This window comes from Cariama cristata, unplaced genomic scaffold, assembly GCF_000690535.1.
Source record: "Cariama cristata isolate BGI_N322 unplaced genomic scaffold, ASM69053v1 scaffold5272, whole genome shotgun sequence".
Lineage (NCBI taxonomy): Eukaryota > Metazoa > Chordata > Aves > Cariamiformes > Cariamidae > Cariama > Cariama cristata.
The window spans coordinates 48,433-73,301 of NW_009604285.1; the positions used below are offsets into that span (position 1 = coordinate 48,433).

Genomic DNA, 24,869 nt, shown 5'->3' on the forward strand with positions numbered 1-24,869 from the left:
TTTGTTTTTTTAAAAATAAACAACATACATCGATTACCAAAACACGCACACAAACCTTTCCTTCGGAAGGTAAGTGGGGTAAGCAAGATTAAGAGCTATCTGAAGCATGGTAGTGGAAAAGGATAACTACTTGCAAAGAATCCCAGAGACAGGAAAAACTGTTGCAATCTCTTCCCTCCAACTCAGGCTGTAAATAAATGTCTAGGTAAGTAATGCTAGCTCCAGGATAATACAGATTAAACTTGGGTACAGAATATTCTTTCCTTTTTGTTTCATACTTCAGCCCTGCTCGTCTTCCACATTTAGGTAAAAAATGTATGGCATTTATTTCAAAGACATTGCATTCAAATCACAAACCGGGAGACACAATCTGGAAGAAAAGCTTTGGCAATGACCAGTGCCCATTGGACCCACTACAGCAATCACAGTGGATGTGCATGGGACTGCAACCCAAGGCCCAGTGGGAGTGAGCAAATGGAGGAATTCATATCCCGAGAACATATGGGGATGCACAACATGAGATCCCCAGGAGAAACAGCAATGTGACTAGTCTTGTAACCATGGTACCAGGGTTATTTTAAAACAAGATACAAGGAAGAATGCCAAAGAATTCTTATTTTTTCCAAACCTAATCAAGCTTCTTCGAATGACTGGCTACTACATTTCTGCTTTCTGCAAATATTTAAATGTGTATCCTTACCAATAGTAGGAATTAGAGTACACTGTGCCAGTGAAGTGCTCACAGCATCGACGAAGGTCTATATATGCAGTTTTGCTCAGGTTCAAGTAAAAGCCTTCTAAGTCTTCAGCTTCAAAGACGGGGTCAGCATTACTCTATAGAGCCTGCATCTATTTAAGACTTCCAGTCAGTCACAGACATCTGCCTCAAACAATGTATTCGTCTCCAGCTGCAATTAAGTACTCTGCATGTGACAACACAGCTACCTTGAAAACATTTAAGAAAATAATCACTTATTCCCTTGGTAGTACAACATGAGGTACTACTGTACAACACAGTATGGTAAAGGCTTTTCTACACATCAAAGTTGCTGTACAAATACAGACTTACACTTAGTGCTCTAAAGGAGAAAAAAGATTAAGACATGAATACACTAAATGATATATACCAACATGAAAAAAAATTGTACTTACAGAATTATAGCATTTTTTATACAATTATAGAAAAAGTATTAAAAATTTTAATTATAAGAATTATAGCAAAAAATATAAAGAAACCCCCACTAACCCCAAAACCAAATGAACTAGTTGCATATGCCAGCAGATCTACTTCCCAGTAGTGCATGAAGGACTTAAAAAAAAAAAAAAAACGCCCAGTTTCTAGAAGAAACAGCAAAAAAAGTTTATTAAAAAGTTTCTAAAAGTTACATGCAAAAATGGGGCATCACTACCATGAAGACAGTTTTCCATGACCTTCATTCATGCTAAGGCAGGTCACTAAATAATAGATCAGAGAAAAGAACTGCCAGAGCTTTTTTTAGTCAGCTATCACACTCAATATGGTCAAGCTGTAAAATATAAAGCAATAATATGCCACAGAATCTAGGTTAGGCTACAGGTCATTGTGGGGGATGACATTTGCTTGGAATTCACGAGTGTTATGTCAAACATGGGAAAAGTGATTCAATTCCATTTGTCAAATTATAACTAAGCTTACATTAACTTGCAGCAATGTAAGGTGAAGTAGCAAAATAGGTTTGTAAACATGAAGTGGTTAAAAACTTCCTGATGAAAGCAGATCACAATGAGCACATCAAACTTTGAGAGAACCTTTGTACAGCTGCATTTTCAAAGATAAGCAGAAGTAGGAAACAAATAAACCAGTGTAATCCAGAGGAAAAAAAAAAAAAAGGTCTAAAAAAATGCGACTGATCTTTTTGAAAAGAGGATAGCCACTATCTGAAACTTTGTCAGTGTAACACTATCACTTAATCAGACCAGCTGAGCAGAGTTAAAAGGTGAGTAACAATTGCTCTATCTCCCCTTCTGCCTGGGCGCTTATTTATGTTGACTCTTGAAAAGCATCGCTTGGATTTGTCACATAGACTAGGCACTTTCAGAACCATTCAAACCACAGCACCCACAATCTGCAACACCTGAAAAAGCAAAAAACATCCATACACACACCACCTCTGAAAACCTGGGATCTACTAATCCGAATCTTCTTTCTCGTTTCTCAAAATTTGGAGGAACTGCTTCCAGCTGGCAAAAGCTATTGTATTTAATTGATTTGTTCACCCACTCAAGGCCAGAGGGAACCATCAGATCATCTCCTCTGGCTCTTCTGAAACAGGTCTTTACATTTCACTCAGTTACATCTGTAATTAACCCTGTAGCTGTACAGAGCGAGGCTGTATGTGTTGATGTTTTTAGATCACAGCTGATATCCATCAGAAAACATGCTTCCACTGACAGTCTGTTTTCATAGTTAATCACTCTATTGTTAGAAACATATTTAAATTTGAAATAAACCAAATTTGACTGTGCCTTCTAGCCACTGATTCTCATTATGCTTTTATTTGGAAAATTATAGAGCTCTTCAGCAACTGGCATTCACCATGCAGGAACACATATTTTAAGCAAGACACCTCAATTTTTCCCTTTGTAAATTAAATGGTTTGAGTTCTTCAAATCTTTTATTGCAAGATACTTTCTCTTGCTTGAGTCATTTTACAGCTGTGTTCTGAATTCTCACCAATGGGCTTTTCAAATACCTAAGGACATAACTACATAGAGTATTTGAGTACCAAAAGCATGGTCAGCACTGCTCAGAGCATCATGTATTTTCGTCGGTCCTTCTGCCACATCAACCCACAAACTCCTCTTCAGTACCTTTAGCTCCTGGATCTTCTTCAGTCACTAGTCTCTCCAGCAGACAGCTGCCCATGGCTCTTAGGCAGCTCAGGCTCTCATTCTTAGGTTTATAAACTCTGTGTGGAATGTAAATGCAACCAACAGCTTGGCCTGCTGGAGATGAAATAACATGTCCCTCTGGACTGCTCCATACATATTGTTATTTACCCCTCTGTCTGTCCAGAGATTTCACCAGGAATGATTTACAATTACTTCCAGCACATGGAGCAAAGCAGTGAGTACTATTAGCACTAGATCAGCTCAAATTAAAACCACGCTAGTGACCATACTCAATGGTAGTACCAAAGTAGCCTTTTTTTTGGGGGGTGGGGGGGTGTATTTGCCATCCATTGCACAGTTCTTAAATGTATCCATAAAGTCCAATGCTAATTTTGAAGTTAGACTGTTATACAATATTCAAAATTTTAAAAAAAATCCCACCACACAACAGAGTTTTCTTCATTAAATCTATAGTTCCAAAGAAGGAAGTAAAACATGTTTGACAAAACTGCCATGTTTTAGTTTGTCAACACCTGGTTCCTCTCTCAGTTTTTGCCTGCCTTTTTTTTCTTGGTATTAGACAGTCTAGCTTCAGATTATCCTATTTCCTTTTAGAAATACCTCCATAATATCCGACACTTGATCAAGGCACGACTGGAAGAGTGCTAGAGTATCTACTAGACTTAAAAGCAGCCTCCCTAATTCAGATTTTTCAAACCAGCAATTCTGTGAATAGCAGGATTAAAGATGTCAGTTTTCACATGGCATTGGATATTATGGTCGGGTGACTTTGCCATCTAAAAAAGCAAGAGCGACTACTGCTATTTCTATTGATGGGAACAGTATTTAGACAAGACCTTGATCATGTGGATTCTCTGGTGTGCAAAAATCTGTGAAGGCAAATCGCAGCTTTTCCAAAATTGGTGGTTAGATTCTCTACCATCTGTTGGGCTGTTTCCATGAAGCTTTTAAGAACTTACCTTTGAAACCTCTACATTTCTACCCAATTTGGTTGCAGTTGACTAGCAAGTTCAAAAGCAAGGCCGAAGTGGGCAAAAGGGCTAACATGCGATAAGACACTCACACAGACACACTGCTATCATACAACCCTTCACTTCCAGGGTTCTGGAAGTTCTGTGCTATTGAGGTTCAATTCATTCAATCAACTCATTCAGTCACAAAGGAGGCAATACAAAAAACTAACAGCAATTCCATACTACAAAAGCCACATGTGAATTTGCCAACACAAAAAAAGCAAAGGTGAAGACTAAAATAAGTAAATAAATAAATTGTTCTTTCGCCCATCCTGTGTGGAAATGAGCAAGGACAACACGTTCCTCAATACCACTCCCCCCTTGGGAGGGCAGAGGGAGGGGAAAGGAGATACCGAGTCCACAGACACACACACAAAAAAACCCCAGCCTTGCATGAACAAACTATTAAGTACACGTATGGAGAAGTCACCTATTGCTGCCATTACATCCCAGCAACTCACATGCAATTTTAAATTAAATAAGGAGTTGCCAAAACAAAATGACTCACAGTTAGACACAACTCACACCTTGCTGCAATGAGATAAATTTAACATCTTATGTATCTGTGAGCAGACAGGTAACAATAGGTCCTGAAAAACGCTTACAAGTAATATTTAAAGAAAGCTGCAGTTTGCACAGAGAAAATCACCCAGATAATGAATTACAGAAGAAGCCTTTGGGTACCCTCTATCCTTCAGCTATATTCTCACACATGTATTTCATGCTGTGGCAACCACTTTACAGTATCCAAAATACTATGTCTAAATATTCATACATAAATATAAGAATTACTTTCATCCTTGACTTAACATGACAAAGCCATCAAAATACCTTACAGTCAACTCAGCTTCAGGATAAAGCAAAAGCGTGACTGAGCAGTTAAACAGCGTGGTACATTTGCAGTTACAACTAACTGGGCTCAGGAGAGGACGGCTCAGGAGAGGACAGCCCCAGTAAAGCACACAACAACTGCATGTTCTCAACTTCCAAATTTTTCTTCCTTTTCTATCCTCATATGCATTATGGCAAGATATTTTTGCATTAACTGTAACAATGCCAATGAATATTTGTTTTTCTAACAGTCAAATACTGACTATTATAGGTGTTTAAATAGCCTAAACTCAGAAGTGCATTTTCTCTTCAGAATGTTACAGAAATTAGAAAATGGAAAACTTAAAAAGACCACATGAACAATACAGGATTACTTCTAAAGGAAGAAACTTCCCCCTACATGTGAAGTTTCTTTTCCCCGCCATTGCTTTTAAAAGCCCTGGAATTTAATCAGTTGACAGCCTTACATCATGTTTACTTGAAGATAGGTTACATGGGTGGAAACAAATTTCCTACCGGTCTCTGCCTACTACATCACTAAAGAGCTTTAGTAAGAAATAACAAAGCGAGAAGTAACTTACACAGTGAGCAGTGTAAAACAGACAATAAGAAGAAATTAGATGTTACTGATGCATAGAGAGTAACTTTGCAAAAAGGCCACATCAGCATATGCCTGTAAATCTAGTTTGCAACCTTTTGTGAACATATGGACAGAGGCCCAAGTTACAGCTTTACAGCTCAGCTCCAGAAGCATCAGATTTGGCAGACTGGGATGAAGCTGTAACTGGTTAAATGAATGAAAGCACTTTAATCCCTTGAGAAGGCTAAGGCCCCTTAGGTTGATAAGATTTTTATTTATTTATTTATAATACAGCATCTGGTCTCTCCACAAAAAAGCCTAGGATGCTCTCAAAGCTGCTTCAACTTTTGCTAGGTGCAACGGTCATCACACAAAGCAGGTTTCCCCCTTTTATTTCAACAAGTTGGTTGGTTTGGTTCAGGGAATTTTGTTTGTTTGTTTTTAAAATCAACTTTGCATTGGGCTCTTAAGAAATCATAAGTGTTTGCAATACCAGGGCAAACAGGTTCTCTGGCTGCAACTCAAACAGGAAATAGAAACTGGCTTAGCCTGAAAGTAATTTGTTTTCTGCAGTAGTTTTCAGTTAAAAACCCTATCTGGTTTAGTACCTAGTGACAACACTTCCACTGGCACCAGATGGGATCGCTTTTTGCATAGGAATTCTAATTCATACAAGGTTCAAAATGCTCAAACTGTAGCCTAATTTTCAGCAGGCAAATCAATTACAGTTGTGTTACAGACCTTGCACTCTGTCATTAACCCAGTAAAGGCTGGACAAGTGCAATGAAGGAAGTGCAGATTCCCACATCAGCATTTCCTACTTTACAGCAATCCCTAAATATCAGATCGAGCTGTCCAGAGTTAATGTCCTCTCTCTAACAACTAAATCATATCCAGATCCCAGAACATTCTTCAGATGTTACGAATGGCAATTATGGTTAATACAGAGCTATTTGAATTACTCTTTGCATTAATAACTTTTTCTTCGGTTTAGCTGTATTATTTTTTTTCCAGTAAAAGTTATACATCAATGCACCAAATGAAAAGCTCAGTAACATCAGAAACCACAAATCTTTTAAATATGTACTTTATCTCCCTATATTTTTAATATTTCTACATAGTAACATGAAGTATTTCCAAATACTTGTTAGTAAAAGGAAAATTACTGCTCAGCTTCAAGTCAGCTAGGCAATTAAGTCCATGCTTGCTGAATATGGCTCAGATATACCAGCATTTGAGGGAGACAGACTTCTTTCCAGAGATTTCCAAGACAGCAGAGGGCTTGCATGCTGTTTTAACCTAATCACCTTTGAGAAGAAGTAAGCTACAGAAATCTAAAGGACCTCTCCTTCTGCACTGGAACGTCCATTTTGGGGTATAATACTTCGGCTCACATATTCACTTTACTTAGTTTGATTTGGTTTTGATCTGCTTTCATTCCTTCAGAATCTCAAGAAAGAGAACTCCTAAGAAAGCAGGACAATGGTAATTTCTCCACTGTTATTATACTTCCCTTACGGATGCTGATGTCTACCACGAGCTAATTTTCTGATGTTTACAACTTGATTTAACAGCCTGGAACATGTCATCTTCAAATTGAGGGGGGAGAAAAAGTTATAGCTGACTGTTGCAGCAAAGCTACTACAAGTATTTTCCTGCAGGCATCCACAGGAATGCAACTTGGCTGACATATCACATACCTTGAAGCACTGTTTTGATGTTAATGAAACTTTTTTTTTACATACAAGGTCTTTTGGAAAAAGATGTTTTCTGCCTGCTGAAAAACCAAGCTTGCTTGCTTTTGCATCTTTTCATCTCTGCTTCTATTGCATTGTTCAGCACAACCTCACATGAGATACTCTAAGCAAGCCTTCATTTGAGAATATATAGGTCATCACCTCACAACTCTACTTGCTTTTTGCAGTGGAATTTCTTTTCTCTGACAAGCATCTGAATGAGTGTCCCAAACACTTAGTTTCTATGCAACCACTATTCTTCCTGATGTGAATTAAGGAAAGATCCTGTAGGACATCTGTCTTCTTAGCCAAATAAATCAGGGATACAGACATTGCAAGCTTCCTTTATTACTAAATCTATCTGGTTTTTAAAGACATCAGTTCTCTCATAGAAGTCTGGGGGGACTCTACTTATGGGACCATGTAGCAGTACATAATTCTAACTTTCAGTGCACAGAAGACTGGTGAAACAACTAGAGATCAAAGGAATAAGAAAATAACGCTTAAGACCTTTTTATATCCACACAAAACAATACAGACCACGCACTACAGTTTTAATAATCTCTTCAAGATTTCTTTGCACATACAGCCTTTAATCAAACTACCTCATCCCAACACCACTGGCTATGAACATCTGATGCAGTAGTTCGCTGTGACAGAATGCAGAAGCAACTGTGAAGAGCTGACAGCTTCTTTTCATGTAGAGCAATAGTACTAACATCTCGGTAGGAACTGAAAAATGTTCCAACAAAGCTTAGCTGTTGGGAAACCTCAGTTTGTCAAGCCTGAAATGCTTTGAACCCAACGCTTCAGGTTCAACAAACTTGTGCCATATTTGTGTAATGCAAAAAAGAAGCCAAGTTGAGATGTGAATTGGTAAATGCATTTCTCTAGCATTTAAACAGTTGTCAGAATGGCCTCTTGTTTCTTGATAACCCAGATTGGGCAGAAAAAAAAAAAGGTTTATGATTTTGCCTTTTTTGTTGAAGGCACCATCCAAAACCAGCCAGCTGAAAAAAGAACAGATCAGTTCAAGGTAATTCCTATTAAGCACAGTTTAAAATCAAAGTTGGAGGAAAAAATTTAACAGATTGAAATACTCCAGTGTAGCACTCCACACCCTAAGATCACACACTAAGATCAACAAAGTTGAGCCACATCTGAAGTCCATTCTAGAATGTAATCTTAGCTGATGAGCCGTGTCTTAACCATCTACAAATTTGCCCTTAAGGACATACTTTTCCAGTTCGGTATTTTAATAAGACTCCCAAATGAGCTTTTGTCTATCATGAATTCATTGTTCTGCTGAACTGCAATTCTACAATGCTGGAGGCTCACCGTTTTCAAGACACAATTCTCAGCTGTTGCTTCCCCCATATATCCATAATCATCACGGCATTGCTATTACTAAGAATCTTCATAAAGTATTCAACAGCAGCCAGTCCAAGCTGCAAGAACTGATGAATGTGTACAGCATTTAGTCGCTAGAGTTCTGAAACGGTACAGACTGGAGCATGTCTCATGGCTACGATGCTCGATTGTCACTTAGAGGGGAAATTCTGTGCTGAGGTGGGACTCAGAAATTCCATCAAGCCTCTTGTGTAACATATTACCAAAAAGTTACTGCTGTCAGTACAAATAAGAAACAAATGACACGGAGCTGTCTAGTTGCATTTGTACCTTTGATGGAGATGGAGTGGCTAAGCAAGCTACACTAAGTGACAGGCAGGTCTCTCACAACAACTGGTGCTAGCTGTAGGCACTGAGGACAGTTTCCAGCAATTACTCAGTAACAGCTCAATTCTACAGTCCATAGTGCTGGACAGGACTTCAGAGACAGAAAAAAAAAATAATTAATAGATGCATAGATTATTCAGCCAAGTTTACTAATATTTGCACTAGCCTGGCAATTTAAGATATTTACACCTGAAATATTATTAGACATAACATCAGCAGAGTCTGGGATGTACTACAAAAAAATTAGCATGGGACTCAAAAGGGTTAAAAAACAGCAGACAAGAAATCTGTCCATTTAACATTCATATTCCTGTGCATACACTGTCTTATACTAGCATACAAATTACAGATATGCATCACTGACATACTGTGCTAGGAATTGCCCCAAAACCTCAAACTGCAATTTGATGATTCAACAGGAAGACTTAAGGCAAACAGAAAAATAGGGAGGATGAAATACTAAGTTTAATCTGTTCTACTTAAACAGAATTTGGGACCTTATTACTACCAAACAGTGGCACTCAAGATACCCTTCTTCTGTAATTTGCACTAATAAGATACAGGAAAGTTAGAGCGATGCCTTCATAGGCATCAGAAAATTTTCCCAACCGAAGAGGACATCTCAGAAGATCTCACAAAGATCCTCCAGAAAAAGGCAAACAAGTGGTTAAAAAAAGGATGCTGACTGGAAGACAAGGCTCTAGTCTCTGACAGAAATAGCCAGGGATAAACTGTAAATCTTTGTTTCCGCTGCCACTCCAAGAAAACACATCTCAGCCCAACTCTAGCTGTCAGCCAAACCCTGCCCTTGTTTCACCTTAGTCTCCTTCACACTTTCTTCAACTTGGCCCTATGTTTTAAGCTCTCTTTACACAGAAAGAGGAGTGAAATTCTTCCTTAAAAAAATAAAATTAAAAAAAATTAAAATATCAATCCACCTTCACTGCAGAATCATTATCTGGTGGGACAATGCAAGACAAACAATAAAATCCATGAGATTTTTTTCTACACAAGGTTCTTACAGTAACCCCAGAAATGCTTTCTAGGCCAGGGCATTCGTTCCTGTCCTTGTTTTTACCTAATGGAGATTAAAAAAATTATATTCTAAATAAAAAGAGATTGTATCTTCAGCTTAATGACACATGCGAGTAATTCAAACCTAAAATCAGATCTCTGTTACAGTGACCGTAGATGTGGCGGACAGACAAGTATCATTCCATTTATATTTGAAGGCTACATACATAGCCTTTAAGTAAAGAATACAACATAAACGATTTACCACCAGCTTTCTACTCCATTTTCAAGCAAAGCCTAGTGTTCCAAGGTAAAGTTTCCCTCTTTTCTTAGTAGGTGTATGTCAAATCAGTTATCAAAAATGACCCATGCTCTATTACACTGATCCAAATATAAAAAGTATACAACATAATTATTTTAAAAAAATGTCTAAAGTAACAAAACTTAACTCCCTTTTAAAAGAGTTAAATGATACATCAGCAGAAGCATTTATGGTTCTGAATTTAGGAAGGGCAGCCAAGTAACATGGCACATCACCAACAGAACACGTAATTCCTGGGTGATCAGTGGCATTATGTGACTACTTGTGTTGCTGCCTATCACCACTCAGGGGAACAATCCATTATTTTACTGTTAGCTTTCTAAAGACATGGCCCTGAATAGGACAAAAGAGCTGCATGAAGATCTCACAAGCTCGGGTTTTATCTAGCGTGGTTGTAGTTCTTGAAGGTATGGAAAGGTAAGCTACAAATACTGAATGTTTTTTTAAGCACTGGCAATACATAATAGATTAAAAACTGCCAAATTAACCATTTTATCTTGGTACTGCAAAGATCTTCCTACAGTATGCAAAACTGCATGCAAAGGCTTGTCTACAGAAGACACTCAATGAAAAGAAAGCTAGAGCATAAATTTACATTACCTTGACCAAGGAAACAGTAGAAAAGTTCTGAATATTAGCAGGGGTTATAATTTATCAGTCAATCAAAAGCAGACACAGAGGCTGCAGGGGAATCTTACCAGAACTCGATCTCCAATTTTGAGCTCCCTTTCTCCTTTCTTCATTGATCCAGCTTCAGAGAGATTTGATATAGATTCACTCGCAGTTTTTGAAAGATTGCTAATCTGAGGAGTCGAATGTTCCTTAGCAGCAAGCGGTGACGTTTTTTGTGGAATTCCTGAAGGGGGAAGTGCAGCAGCGGATGAAGACACCATACTAGCAGCTGATGTGGAAGTTGGTGATGTAGCTCTAGAAGCATGAGCTGTCTGTGTACCATTAGCTTCATCTTCTGTCAGCACTTTTCTTGTCAATTTTGATGGTCTTGTAAATATTCCTCTCAAGGGTTCACACTGGAAATAGCGAACTCCAGCCACAGAGCCATCATTCTTACCAATTGGTTCATCTAGAACAATCCCTGCCCATTGTCCTGGAGCAAACTGTGTTTCACCAAGGAACTGAATAAAGCCAGGTTTATTTCCATTGACCCAAACACGCTCCCCAACTCTGAAATCATCCACAAACTCTTCATGTGCATCTGCAGCGGTTGTGCTTGAGGTCTTTTCACCAGAAGCTGCTTTTTCTGCTGGAGCTAGAACCAAGTACAATGAGAATGCAACAAGAATCAAGTACACTGATACACCAGAGCGTGTCATTACTTAGTTTCAATGTAACAAGCATTTGGAAAAGTATGATTTCTAAAAGGGAGATCACAATTCCAAATTTTCTTACTGATGAAAACACTGTAATCTCTGGAATACAATAATTCAAAATCTAAGGACAAAGACATTGAATGTATTTAATGTAGGTTTTGGTAAAAATCTTGTAAAGATTACAAGTCTTACCTCAAAAACTACCCAATCATTTTTACCATGACAATGGCTCTTCAAGGAAAACTGCTTGATCACATCCAACTAGTAACTACAGATTTTTTGGATATTGTACACATCATTTTTTTTAGATCAGAAATACAAGCAAACATACCTTGGTGTAAATAGTAAAAATAGTGTATACTCATAGCTTTCAATGTACTTTTTGTTAGAAGAGGAATAAGGGAAAAGTTATGATATTTAAATATTCCTTACCAGCTGCAACAGATGCAGGTGTTTTCAGCAATGTACTCCCATGCTTGATGGTCTTTGAAGGAGCCTTAAGTCCACTTGGTTTTAACATACTCATCTTTTTGCAATACCAGGGTTAATCCTCTTTGTCTGTAGCAACTATCTTTTTCCAAACATGGATAAAATATATTATTCGAGTTTTTCCAACTCTGGAATAAACCTGTATATAAAAATATTAGACATGAAACAAAACCCAGTATTTTAACCCCTGCAGAAGAAATTTCTACATATACGCATAGTCTGTGTACAAAATGCATGATAAAAGGTGCTTTACAGTAACAACCAGAAGCATTTCTCAGGACAGCATTTCTGACTCCTCATCTTTTGAAGGCCATTTCCTATTAAAAGACAGCAAGTCTGAACCTAAAACACCAAAATAACTCACTTCACTGAATGCTGCTGTATTCATTTTGAGCTTTGAACTAAAAGGCTATTGTAAGAAAGAAAAAAAAAACAAAACCAAAAACAAAACCCTTAACAACATTCCTAACATTACACATAGATATAGCCACTCTGCGCACCCTACTGTTCTCAGTCACATTTTTCAAGTGTTGCAATATCCCAGAAAAAACAACGTGAGACTACAGAACTAACTGCAAGAGAAATCAAGAGAACCAGAATTTCAGGATAAAAACCCCAAAGTTTTCAAGAGAGATTGGAACTGAAAAACTACAATTGCTCAACAGAATTAGATGATGACAACTAAGAAATAAACATCCACCTCAGCTGTATGTGATCTTTCAGATCACAAGATACACTGGCTCGCAGTCCCCAACACAGTGCCTCAACTACGCTCCTCTGGAAAGAGGAGGAGGGACTCTTCCCTACGTTGCTAGGATAGAGCCCTGCTCTGATTTGGAAGCCAGCTATAAGCTTTTCAGGGAACCATGTCATCAGGGTTTTGCCTCAGAAGGCATCTTCCCTCTGATTACAAAAGCTTTAGAAAGGCTTTTTCATCTATAATGAAAAAATCTGTACTTTTTTTTTCTTTAATATGAATTCCAAGCCAAACTGTGAGGTGACTGGTCTCCTCCCATCTTTGAAAGAATAAACTGTTCTGCATGAACACAGCGTGGCTATTTTCTAAGCTTTATATAAAAGGCACTGACAGAACAGCTATGCCCACTTTAAAAAACACCAGCACGCATCTAAACAAAGAAATTGAAGACAAAAAGAAAGGAAACAGAGAGATGTAGCAATACACTGTTTGCTCAACTGTTTGCTCAGAACATGACAAACAAGTACTGTAAAGCAGGTCTCAGTCCTGCCGTTTACTCAGCATTTTGGCACCAATCAGTACACATGCACAGGCAGAAAGGTGGACAACTGCAGACTTCCCCAAACCATTATTAGCAGCGCCCAGGTGTGCATACTGGGAGTACAGTATGTTTAAAGGCAAATCAAACACTACTGAAGGAGAGACTGCTACGCTGCAGGGAGGAAGACTAAAGAGACAAGCCAACCGTGTCTTTTACCTACCGGTATAAGTTTTACCCCTCATGTATTATTAATAGCCAGCACATTAGTGTTCCTAAGAATCAATTCACTGTGGAAAAAAAAAAGAAAGTACCAGGCACAGTGCTCTGTGAACCTAAATACTGAAGTGAAATATTTCTTATGCTACTTCAAGATTGGCCATGCCAAATTCAAGGCATTTTCTAAGAAGTCTGCAAAAACGTTTAACTTTAAAAAGCACTAATTACCACCTTGGATGTATGGTGTTTGTTTACAATTTAAGTTACGCTCCATGAAAACTCTAAAGTAGCGCCGTGAAGATTTCTGAACATTTTTTTCTAGCATTGCTGGAAGTATGTCACCCACCCATCTGCAGAGTTATGACTACTGAAGAGAAAAAATTCTCCATTGTTTTTGCAAGACATATGCCAGTTTACTATTAGTTTTTAAGTGGGAGCTTTCATGAACATGAAAGCAGAGTTAGCTCTCTAAAATCAAAGCGGAAGGATAAGCATGAAATATGACTAAGCCATGAAAGAACTGGGAGGCACACAGTTATACAGAAGAACAACTACAGTATCACCAAAGAGGTCACTTTGGACACAGCAGGAACACTGTGGGTTTTTTTTTTTCCCCTCCTACTTCATACCTGCCCTCCCTGCTAAATCTGAATGCATCATATTTCATCATATTTTGTTTCAGAAATCTTCTAAAACTGCACTTTGCTCTTACACGCCAAGAACTTGGAAAGCCTTCCTTTTCTCTCTCATACGCATGTTACCTACCTATTCTTCCTCACACTGCAGGCCCTACTGCCTCCCCTCCAATGCCAGGATCTCCATGCATGCCTCCATTATTCTCCTCAACCCATCAAAATCCATGGAATGGAAAAACTGTACATGATAAAGAAGGACTTGGTACAAATACAGAAATGTGAGAAGTATCAAGGTCACTTCTTTTTAGTTCACAATATTCTCTGTCGGTGCCAAACACCAAATTTATGGAAATGCAACAACCTCATTTGGGCCAAGGCAAGTCCCCCTTAAGAAAGATTGCCTCCTAAAACCAGGACGCTAGAAGCTGTCTTACAGTATTGTATCATTCTTTTCCATATACTACCGCCTTTTTTGCCCCTAAAGAGCATTCCAGCACCACACAGGTAGTAACCATCTATATTGTGCAAGGATAGGTATATTAAAAGAAAACAAACATTAAATTACTCCCCAAAATTACATTTTGCCAGTTTCAAATAATTATTTATTAATAGATGTTTAACAAACTTCTGCTCAACAGAAAGTTAGAATGTTCTAATATTGCATTTCTTGGCTCGAGCTACTCATTCATATTTTAATCCTGCTCTCCACAGTCATGGGTTATATATTTGCTGTGTCATTTGCTTTTCTCAACATACAGGCTTTCAACTAGGCCAGAAGTAACACAATCCCTTCTGCCCCGGTTTCAGAGTTGCTGAAATTGTAGCTTAATTCAAAAAACTGCTAAAATATAGGCAACACATTTTGGTAAATTACTGCTTTATTGCAATAGCGAAAATGCAACTTTTGGTCTTAGAAAAAGATAGGACTTTCACAGTAGCATTTCCTAACAGAACTCATAAGACACTGAAAGCACATAAATTTGCATCAAGTGATTTTAAGCATTACACGCTCTGGCATTTCCTAACAGGCTCCAGATGTCAATTACCTCATTTCAGTTCTCCTAAGAGAGAGCAGCTAGCTACTTGTCTCAATTTGTTCTCTTTCCTTCCTTGAATCTGTTTCAGCTCTCCTGAAAAACAATCTTCATAACAAATAGGCAATAACATTAACTGTAAGTTTCTCAAAAGATCGTATCAGGAACCTAAGGAAATGCCCAGAAAGAATCTGGTAATATATACTATTTGTTCAGAAAGCCACAAGTTCTACCAATACCATAACAAAGCATAAAAAAAAGAGATTTTAAACACAAGCTTTACACTTGTGCCACACTGGGAAATACATGATTTCATACAATATGAAAATGCATTACATTCTTGAACGAATTGCATTTTTTGTGTGTGTGTGTTGACTATTAAAAATTTTCAAATGCAGACATGAATCCTGGGATTGGCCCTTTCAGCTGATTAATAATATCCTTATTCTTATTTACCTTTTACAGAACTCTTAAGTAGTGTGTAGATCAAAGCAATCCACAAGCAGCAAGTTGAGAACCATTGGTGCGAGAAAATAAATCCTACTAATTGATGATAGATATGAATTCTGTTGGCAAGTTGAGATTATAAATAAATAAATAAAAAAAATTTAACCACATAACCTTGAATTAAAAAAGCAGAATATTTTCCAACTGTCAAAAAAGGAATTCCTATAATAAAAAGAAAACAGCTGTCCACCACCGTGTTTTTCAAGACTGTATTTTCAACAAATAGTACTCCAAAAAGAACTAAAACACAATTAAATAAGAAAACTGGGGGAAAAAGTTAAAGCCTCAGCTCACTCCACTTAAGAACTCTATAGTCGTGACAAGACTATAACAGTACTAACAGTTCTTTAAGTTTAGTTGACATTTGACAAGCATGCTGCCACTGCTGCGCTCCCCTTCCTCAGGACAGGTACCACCATAATAAAAAGTAAAATGTTTCATCTGATAAAACCTCTGAAAAAATGACTTTATACTTTAAGGAAGAAACATTTGCTAACATCACTACTCATGACTACCATGGAACAGATGCAGTGTTTCCATGGAGAAAAGCAAGTTGTCTGTCCATTTGGTACAGAAACAAAGAGGACATTCTAGAATAGAGCGGCATAATGTTTGAATTGACTCAAAACAGACTGCATAATCTCTGTCTTCTGCATGCAGACACATGCAGTCTTGCTCTGTGCAGTGTACTTTGAGGCTGCAACACTACTCTCATGGTTTATTGGTATAATAAAGTGAAACAATTATTTTAATCGATGATCATCCGCTATTACTCATGCACAAGTTTTTCAAAACATTTCAAATTAAAAAGATTAATATTAAACTTGGCTAACACCATTAAGAGACTAAATACTGTTGGAAAATGCTTTTCAATGCCAACACATTTCTAAGCTCAAAAAAGAGACCACTTCAACTCGTTAATTCTGCTAAGCACACAGGTGCTTTGCAAAATACATGCAAACATTAAGGCTAACAGATACAGAGTAAATATTCTAAAAGGGTTGTCTAGAACTGAGAGCTCTGCTGAAAATCTCACAGGGATCTATAACCAGAGAAGATCATACGTAATCCCTGTGGCAGTCAACTAGTAGGTATCTAGAAAACAAATTGTGAACATACCATGAAGAAAACGTAACATGTACAAAATAAATCAGAAAATCTCTTCTGTAGAAAAGTGATACAGAAAGTATATTTCAAAGACCACCACAACTTTCCTGAGAAGAACAAACTCACCACATGAAGCACTATGTTCAATATAGCAGCCTGAACAGCATTTCTTAAATATCTCTTTCATACTCTTGATGTTTATACCACTATTGCCAAGCTTTCAGAAGCTCATGAATCATTCCTCAAATATCCTGACAACGGTTTAGAGAAAGTAACTTGGAATTTTCAATCTGAAAAGTTTTCTCCTCTGGTTTATGAGTTACTCCAAGAGCTCAGACCCTTCACAGTTACAAATTCTTACAACTCCTAAAATTACTGCAATCTCAAAACTTTAAAGCATATAAGCATCTTCTGTATGATTCGGATCTAATTCTTATCACAGATCTAAAAGTTGTACTTGCAGTGTCCTGGGCTGGTATTACATTTCTGTAAAAAGTGAGTACATGTATTTCCAAAAGCATTTAAAATAATGCTTTTAGCTGAACTTATAGGCTAAATAAATGCCTTCCCACTGCACTGCCGTTTGCTTCTTGCCACCTCTTTAAGAATATTTCTCTCTGTGCAAGAATGTGCCATATCACAGAGACCAACTTCTGGAAGGTTCAGATAGGAATGAGATTAATTCATCCACAGCAGGTCCACAAACTGACCAGACTGGGATACACCTACGAACATCCTTACTGGAACAATTCTGGGTGAGCTAGACATAGCAGAGGGATAAATTGCAGAAAGCAAATAGCCTCATACATTCTCCCTAAATAGCATTTCCTATTGCCACCACCTTGTTTTGTTTCCAAGGAGGAATACAAGTATAGTCCTCCACTACTACATATTATGCAGCCAGATTTCTCATGTTTGGGAAAATTGCAATGTCAGCACACCCGGAGTGTGAGAGATTAGCCTCATCCTAGAACAATGGTCTTCCTGATCGTGATGCCTCCTCTGCCGCATTCTGGGTCTATTGGAGATATTTCATATTAGGCAACCAAAAAGATTGAATCATCATTTTGCATGCGCTGGATTACATTTACAATGAAATAATTCCACAGCACACAATGTCCATTGTAAATGTCACACTAAGCTTCAAAGTCAGTTCCGTAACAATTACAAGCAGTTCAACAAAAAAGATGGATTTGGAAGCCTTCATGCATTAACTTTACAGAACTACTTTGTATTCCGAGCCATTTTCTACTTAAATACAACCATTTTAGAGCTATGAATTCACATCAAGGTCTCTTTGCATTTAGCCACTGAAGCCAATTACTGAAATGGTAAGTGAACTTCTCTCTGAACCTAATGCTCATGACTTAGTGCAAATTCAGCATGTTTTGTCAGCTCCAAAGCATTTATTGAATGAGTAGCAAGTTCAGACTGAAACAAGCCAGAAAGCACTGTAGGAATTTGATAACAAAGCAAGTCACAAACAGCAAATTATTATGGTACTGATGTAACATCCTCTGTAGTAGTCATTGTTAAGCCAAATTGATCATCTGAACGTTGCTCAAGAATTTAACTGTACTGTTCAGCAATTAGACTGTGGGATTACTCAGGGATCTTCAGGTATCATTTCAGTTGAAATGAACAGCATTTAAGAAAGAATTTTTATACAAAACAGAAAACAAACAGAAGCAAGAATTTAAGATTTCAATTGAACAAGGGTTGGCATTTGGGAGTCTACATTTGATTACTCATTCAACACATAGCAACTAGAAGAAAGGGAGTATTTAAAAACACTTCAGTTTTATTTTGTCTCCCAGAAAACACAGACTTTGATATCAATTAATCAAGTAATACGATGATCTGAATATATTCTTCAGATACATCACTACCGTAAGAAAAGACACTAAAATAACACGCATGATTTAATTCAGTATTTATCATGTGAAGTGCCATCAGATCATATTTACTTGGCTTATTAGATGCTCTGTTTCCTGCCAGCATCAAAATATATAGGCTGGCATGTGCCTATCGAACCTCATTTTCAAAGGAAGAAAAAATTTTGCATTTAAAACTCAGCTCATCAGGTAGAAAAAAAAAAATAAAAGGAATCCAGACCTTTCTCTCGGATCTGCTGTTTTCAGATACTGGTATAGGAAAAAAAAAAATTTAATAAGAAAATAAGCAAGAACATCTAGCTTATATAGGATCATGCTTCTTATGACCTTTGTCTTCAGCTCATTCCAGCCCAATCCAATATAACTACCATATGTGGCGAGACAGAGATTCTATAGAGATTCTATATATTCTAGAGAGGTATACCCTTCACAAAAGCAAACACTCCTCCTATGTGAACGACAAAGCCTCAGTTTCTCATACCATGTTCTTAACAAATATGAATTTTGTAAGGGACAGACTCTTAAAGAAGTGCATCTCTTTTTATTCTAACTAGGCATAACTATTAAATTAACAGAATGAAAGCAATCCTTTGCTCTTCTGAAGTGCCCTCAAAGTCGCTACCAGGATTACTCCAGGAAATTACTGTTGCATGCAAGTTTTAGTACATTTGAAGGCTAAGTAAAAATATTTTTTATTTTGAAAAGTTTACTTTTGCTATCATAAAAACACAAACCCAAAAGCTTGTAGTAAGTTGGGAAGTATGCCTACTGGTATGACACAGCTCTTTTGACAGTGTCATTGATTGATGAACATAACTTGAAACGAAGAGTGGCTGACAAATTACTTAAACTGAAACATATCTATACAATCACTAGCAAAGGTCCTGAAAAATCTTTCAACTCTCTTTTAGAGGGCATTTGTTTAGATAAACATTACTTAATTTGAAGCAACTAGTATGTTCGGTGAAACAAAGACACCCAGAGGATATTCCAAACAGTCCCAACACTGTAATGCAAACACTATTATGCCTTGTCATCACTCATCCCACTACTAGTATAAGGACATCCCCATAAATAGCTGCTGGTTTTCTGTAACTTCAGAGAGTGAATCTCTGTTTCCTTAAGAACTCAGAAGACACCTGCTTTCTTGTACACTTAGAGGGACTGCGGAAGAACAAAATTTATTGTTTGGGAATCAATCCAAATGCCCCACAAAGCGTCCCTCATTAAGGACATGGCTAATCTAGACCTCAACCAGCAACTTGAGATTTGTTTCTTAACTGAGATATAGTAGACGTTGTATTTCTATATCATGGAGATGACTTGACTTTTCCACATGAGTTCATAGATCCATAGCATATTCAGGACCAAGGACTTTTAGATTATCTTTCAACATCAGGGCTTTTATGGCAGCGACGCCTGCATTCAATTCTGTATTTGTCCTTTGGTTTTGAACCTCCTGGGTAATTTCAACTAAATAAAATAAAAGCAGGATATTTCTAAAAAAACTCAGTTATATTCATACAAGTTTCACAGATAGGAAGGCCAACCGGTAGGAAGTTTCTCCCCATGACTTCAGATCAGACCAACTAATTTCTGAAGAAAAATGGGAAACTGAAGTATTGCCATCAATACACTTGGTAGGGGCAGACTATCAGTATGTTTGGAGATAATATAAAATTTGAATGTAATATAGTTAGGTAAGCAACCATTATGAGACACAAATTCACTGAAAATTAGAGGGTTTTAGTGATGTTGCTAAGTTGGTAAGTAAGACACGTGGCTGTTTTTCTACCTTGGAAAGTGCAGGATATTCACTGCAAACTGGTTAAGCAGGATTTTCCCTGCATATGCTTGGGAAAGGGAAAAGGCAGGGTAAATTCCTATAACTAAGAAACTGCACTAAGAACAAGATGAATCACATCAAAGATAGTAAGAGGCTTAGGACCTCAAACCATCAGTCAGATATTAAAGGAATGCTATGAGGAAGGTAATTCATTAAAGCTTCTGCTCTGCTTATGGATTTTAATTCTGCATCAAGGACATTTTAAGTCACCTCATCTTATCATTCTAGAACTTGCTATGCTCATTCAGATCCCTAAATGCCTTGAGATTCTCAGTAAAAAACTGTGCCATTGAAACACAAACACTTAGACTGCTGAATACCAAGCATAAGTAAGAGAGGATGTTTGTTAACAGCAAAAAACTATTTTGGGCCAGCAATTTGTGAGTAATTTTTTCCCAATCTATGTTGCTATTTCTAAACACAGCCTGTTCAATTTTTTAAAAAGATTCCCATCTTTCATTAATAAGGAAGAGCTGATAACTGTTGAAAAGCTTTAAAAAAAAAAAATCAAAGAAAATACGATGCAAACTCTAACACTTCAAGCTGTACACATGTACAGCTAACACTGTATACATGCATCATAAAAATGTCGCTGCTATAGTCTATTAAAAGATCAGAAAGCACATGATCCTCCTAAGCACACATTATTCTGTACAGAATGAGTCAAGGACTGACAAGTAGAGAAAGTTTTCACCCAAGAAAGTAAATAATTGCCACCTCTTCTGGTAAGCCCACTATCAATACTTACTACTTTTCCTACATTTTTCCAAGGAAATTCTTGCCTTTCCCAAAAGTCCTCCATTTTGAGAGAAGAATAATTTGTTTGACTGTCTGCACCGAATTCTGATGGTAATGCACTTCAACCATCTCAGTAAGTGCATTCAGTCCACAATAACAATTATGACTTTGGAATAGCAGACCATCAAGTTTAAGTTATTTGGGATCTAAAGTTTAAATGAAAGTTTGAGAAGGAAAATTATAATCTCCTGTCAGCCTCAAAAGCAAATGCACATAAACAAAGACACAAGGCTTCTCCCTACTACAATTACAACTGAAGCAGCTGAAACAAAGATGCTGCTTTCTATAGTAAGAATTTAATTTTGATAGACTTGGGTGAAACTGTAACTGTTTCACACTCTTTGAAAACATCAAGTCAGCAATCCCTTTTTAGCTCTCCATGTTCTTAGCCTTTTAAATTAGCACCATGACTGCTATACGGCTGGCATATAATAAAGTAGAAGTACAAATACAGAACTTAGATAAATATTGCTGTGATTGAGTGGATGCTGCTGCCAAGCAGAGAAGAGAAATGAGAGTGTCAGATAAGCTAACTCCATCAAATACTGTGTTTCTCTCTTTACCTTGCAATTTACCCTCAAAATAAACTAAAAATATAGACAGTAAGATTATAATGATCAGGAAAACCGACCAGCTTTTAATGGTATTTGTCCTTGAAACAGCAGAGTGAAGATATGTCTTTTAATCAAAAGAATGCATGGTACTATTCACCAAGTGTCTTCTGTCTGAGTTTGTACAAACAATTCATGAGACATTCCACGTGGAAAACAGTTAGGTGGGTGCTAAGGTAGAAATTTGTATAGTTCGTTCTTGGATATATCTTGTAAATCCTTTCTAGCCTTTTGGAGGCCATGATCTAGATACTAAATTTGTGGGTATTTCAGTTGCAGCACTGTCATGCGAGTGCAACATCACTCTGCAAAAACAAACACATGTAGAGGACGGACACCTGGACAACCACAGACATATTAGTAGATGTTTGAAATCATCAGGGACCATGCTGCTGACAGAGCTGGCTTCAGTTCTGCTGGTCAAGAACGAAATGGTTGCTCCAGCAGAATTGGCACCTAGCTGAGGGCAGCTGAGATTACAGCTAATGCAGTATATAATTGCCTTTCATTAAATAACAAAACACCATCCATCTGAGGCATTTCTAAACATGCCAGCCCAATAAGGATTCCAGTGCATTACTTTTTATACATGCCAGCAGAGCCAGTAGTCCCTAAGGAATGCCAAAAGATTAAACAAGAGCTGCATTCATTCATGGTCATCATGTTCAAACATTAGAAAACTTGCATTCAGCATACAGAGTTAACATTTGACCTGAACGTTTTAGAAAGAGAAAGAAAAGCAGTTTTGAAAAATCATATTGGCAAGACAGATTGCTCTGTTTCTTTTGAAGGAAGATCTATTTTGAAATATTCTCGGTCACTCCCAAGAAAAACTTTAACAGGGCTAAAAAGATAAAGGGAGAAACACTTAAAAGTAATTATCCAACCTGCCCAAGCTAAGTAAATAAAGGACAGTCATATTCAGAATGTAAATGTAATGTAAACAATACAGCCCATAGCTCAGACAGGAACAGGAGTGCTAGAAAGTCAAAACAGCCATCATACAGGAGCACCGCTCCTTCCTACAGTATTACCACATGAGGAAAGAGGTTGTTTATTTCCTGCAGTATACTTCCCTGATGAAGATACAAGACAGCTTTTTTTCTGCCCCTCACTAGAAAGTTGCTATCTTCTCTTTAAAAGAAACCATACAAATTATATAAAACTAATTTTTTTGCCCAATAAAATCTCCCTCTTGATCCCTAAAGATACAGACATTTGAGGTCACATTTCCAAGCTTTTCAGCCAACACATCCTTCTCCCATCAATACACATGAAGCTTTAGTGTACTTTAGCACAGACAGAAAATCTTCTAGCACATATAAAGACTGGACAGGAAGAGAACCCTGAAATCTTGTCATTTTAAACCAAGAACTAATAATCATCTGCACATTTTTCAGTCATTCTACTTTCAGTATGTAAATGAAGAAGTTTTGTACCTGAACAGTTATACATTCCCTAGAACAAGATAAGTTGCTGTTGGGGGTGTTATTTACTTTTCCTCTGCAGTATCTAATTTGCTGTCTTGTTACATGTTGTAGCAGGTGCACACAGACACACACTTAAGAGAAATCCCCCTGACACTGCTAGTTTCAGAATGACATGCATATTTCTATTCTTTAAATAAAATTCTTCACAAAGCAGCAGGCATAAATACATTTCCTCTTTTGAACCTCTTTTCTTTCTTCTTCCTACATATTGATACAGATATCGCACGTTTTAAAATCTTTCTGCTCAAAGATCTCAAAGCAACCTGTGAACTTCCATAAAACCCTAGCCATTCAGCACACTGGGTGAGTGAGTGAAGGGGCAGGGCGGAAAGAGTTTTCATTTCATGGTCATATTTTTAATAATGAACTTATACAGTCACAGACTAAATTTTCTTCCCCATGCTATGTTTTGGAAGAGATTTTTGTGGCGTTGGCTTTTGTTTGGTTTTATTTTTTTTTAATTATTTGAAACACATACACAAAGATGTTATAATGACAGGGAAAACTAACTCCTGATGTTAAAGCAGCAGGAGCCACATTAACATGTAACAGCAACAATATAACCTTGTGCCCCATGACAGCTGAGTATGCTGGTTTCGGCCAGAATAGAGTTAATTTTTTCCATAGTAGCTGGTACGGGGCTATGTTCTGGATTTGTGCTGGAAACAGTGTTAATAACATAGGGATGTTTTCCTTATTGCTAAGCAGTGCTTACACAGAGTGAAGGTCTTTTCTGCTCCTCACCCCACCCCAGCACGGAGGAGGCTGAGGGTGCACAAGGAGTTGGGAAGGGACACAGCCGGGACCGCTGACCCCAACTGACCCAAGGGGTATTCCATACCATATGATGGCATGCTCAGCAATAAAAAACTGGGGGAAGAAGAAGGAAAGGGGGACATTTGGAATGATGGTGTTTGTCTTCCCAGGTAACGGTTAGGTGTGACGGAGCCCTGCTTTCCTGGACAGGGCTGAACACCTGCTTGCCAGTGGGAAGCAGTGAATTAATTCCTTATTTTGCTTTGCTTGCGTGCATGGCTTTTGCTTTACCTATTAAACTGTCTTTATCTCACTTTTACTCTTTCAATTCTCTCCCCCATTCCACCAGGGAGGAGGGAGTGAGCAGCTGTGTGGAGCTTAGCTGCCGGCTAGGGTTAAACCACAACACTGAGGCGTAGAAAAGAGAACACTGAATTGCCTTAGGTAGCAGCACTAGTGATCCAGTGGAAAGCAGGAGGGGCCTACAGCACAGCCTTTGCCTGGGGGATCACACAGGTCTAACGCTGGCTACAAACATGGCAGTGAACTCTGGCTGAGCCACCCGGAACCACGGGGCAATACAAGAGCAGCTCACCTGCAAATCAGTAGCTCTGAAAACAATACAAGGACGGGGAGCAGACATAAAACCAAAAAAAAAGGCAAGGTAAATTATAAGCCAAGTCATTAATCTGTAAAACATCAGCATGTAAGCGTAGGACGCTGAGAACTGCAGGTCAGCATTTAACCGTGAAATACTCAGACCCCTTCCCCCTGGAATCATCCACTCAAGCCAC

The 24,869-nt window shown here is 37.9% G+C and overlaps 1 protein-coding gene across 2 annotated transcripts in view; it reads right to left on the reverse strand.

Annotated features, from left to right (window-relative positions):
- The window catches only part of CLIP1 (CAP-GLY domain containing linker protein 1), a 59,878-nt gene extending 47,796 nt beyond the window's left edge, over positions 1-12,082 (reverse strand). Inside the window, exons 1-2 of one of the 2 annotated variants that reach the window (XM_009695509.1) lie at positions 11,886-12,082; positions 10,824-11,392 (exon numbers count right to left, since the gene is read on the reverse strand). In XM_009695509.1, the coding sequence (XP_009693811.1) occupies positions 10,824-11,392; positions 11,886-11,979 (663 nt within the window). In that variant the 5' untranslated portion in view covers positions 11,980-12,082. The remainder of the gene's footprint in view (positions 1-10,823; positions 11,393-11,885) is intronic. The other variant, XM_009695508.1, reaches the window with a different exon arrangement.
- Positions 12,083-24,869: the final 12,787 nt, after the last annotated feature.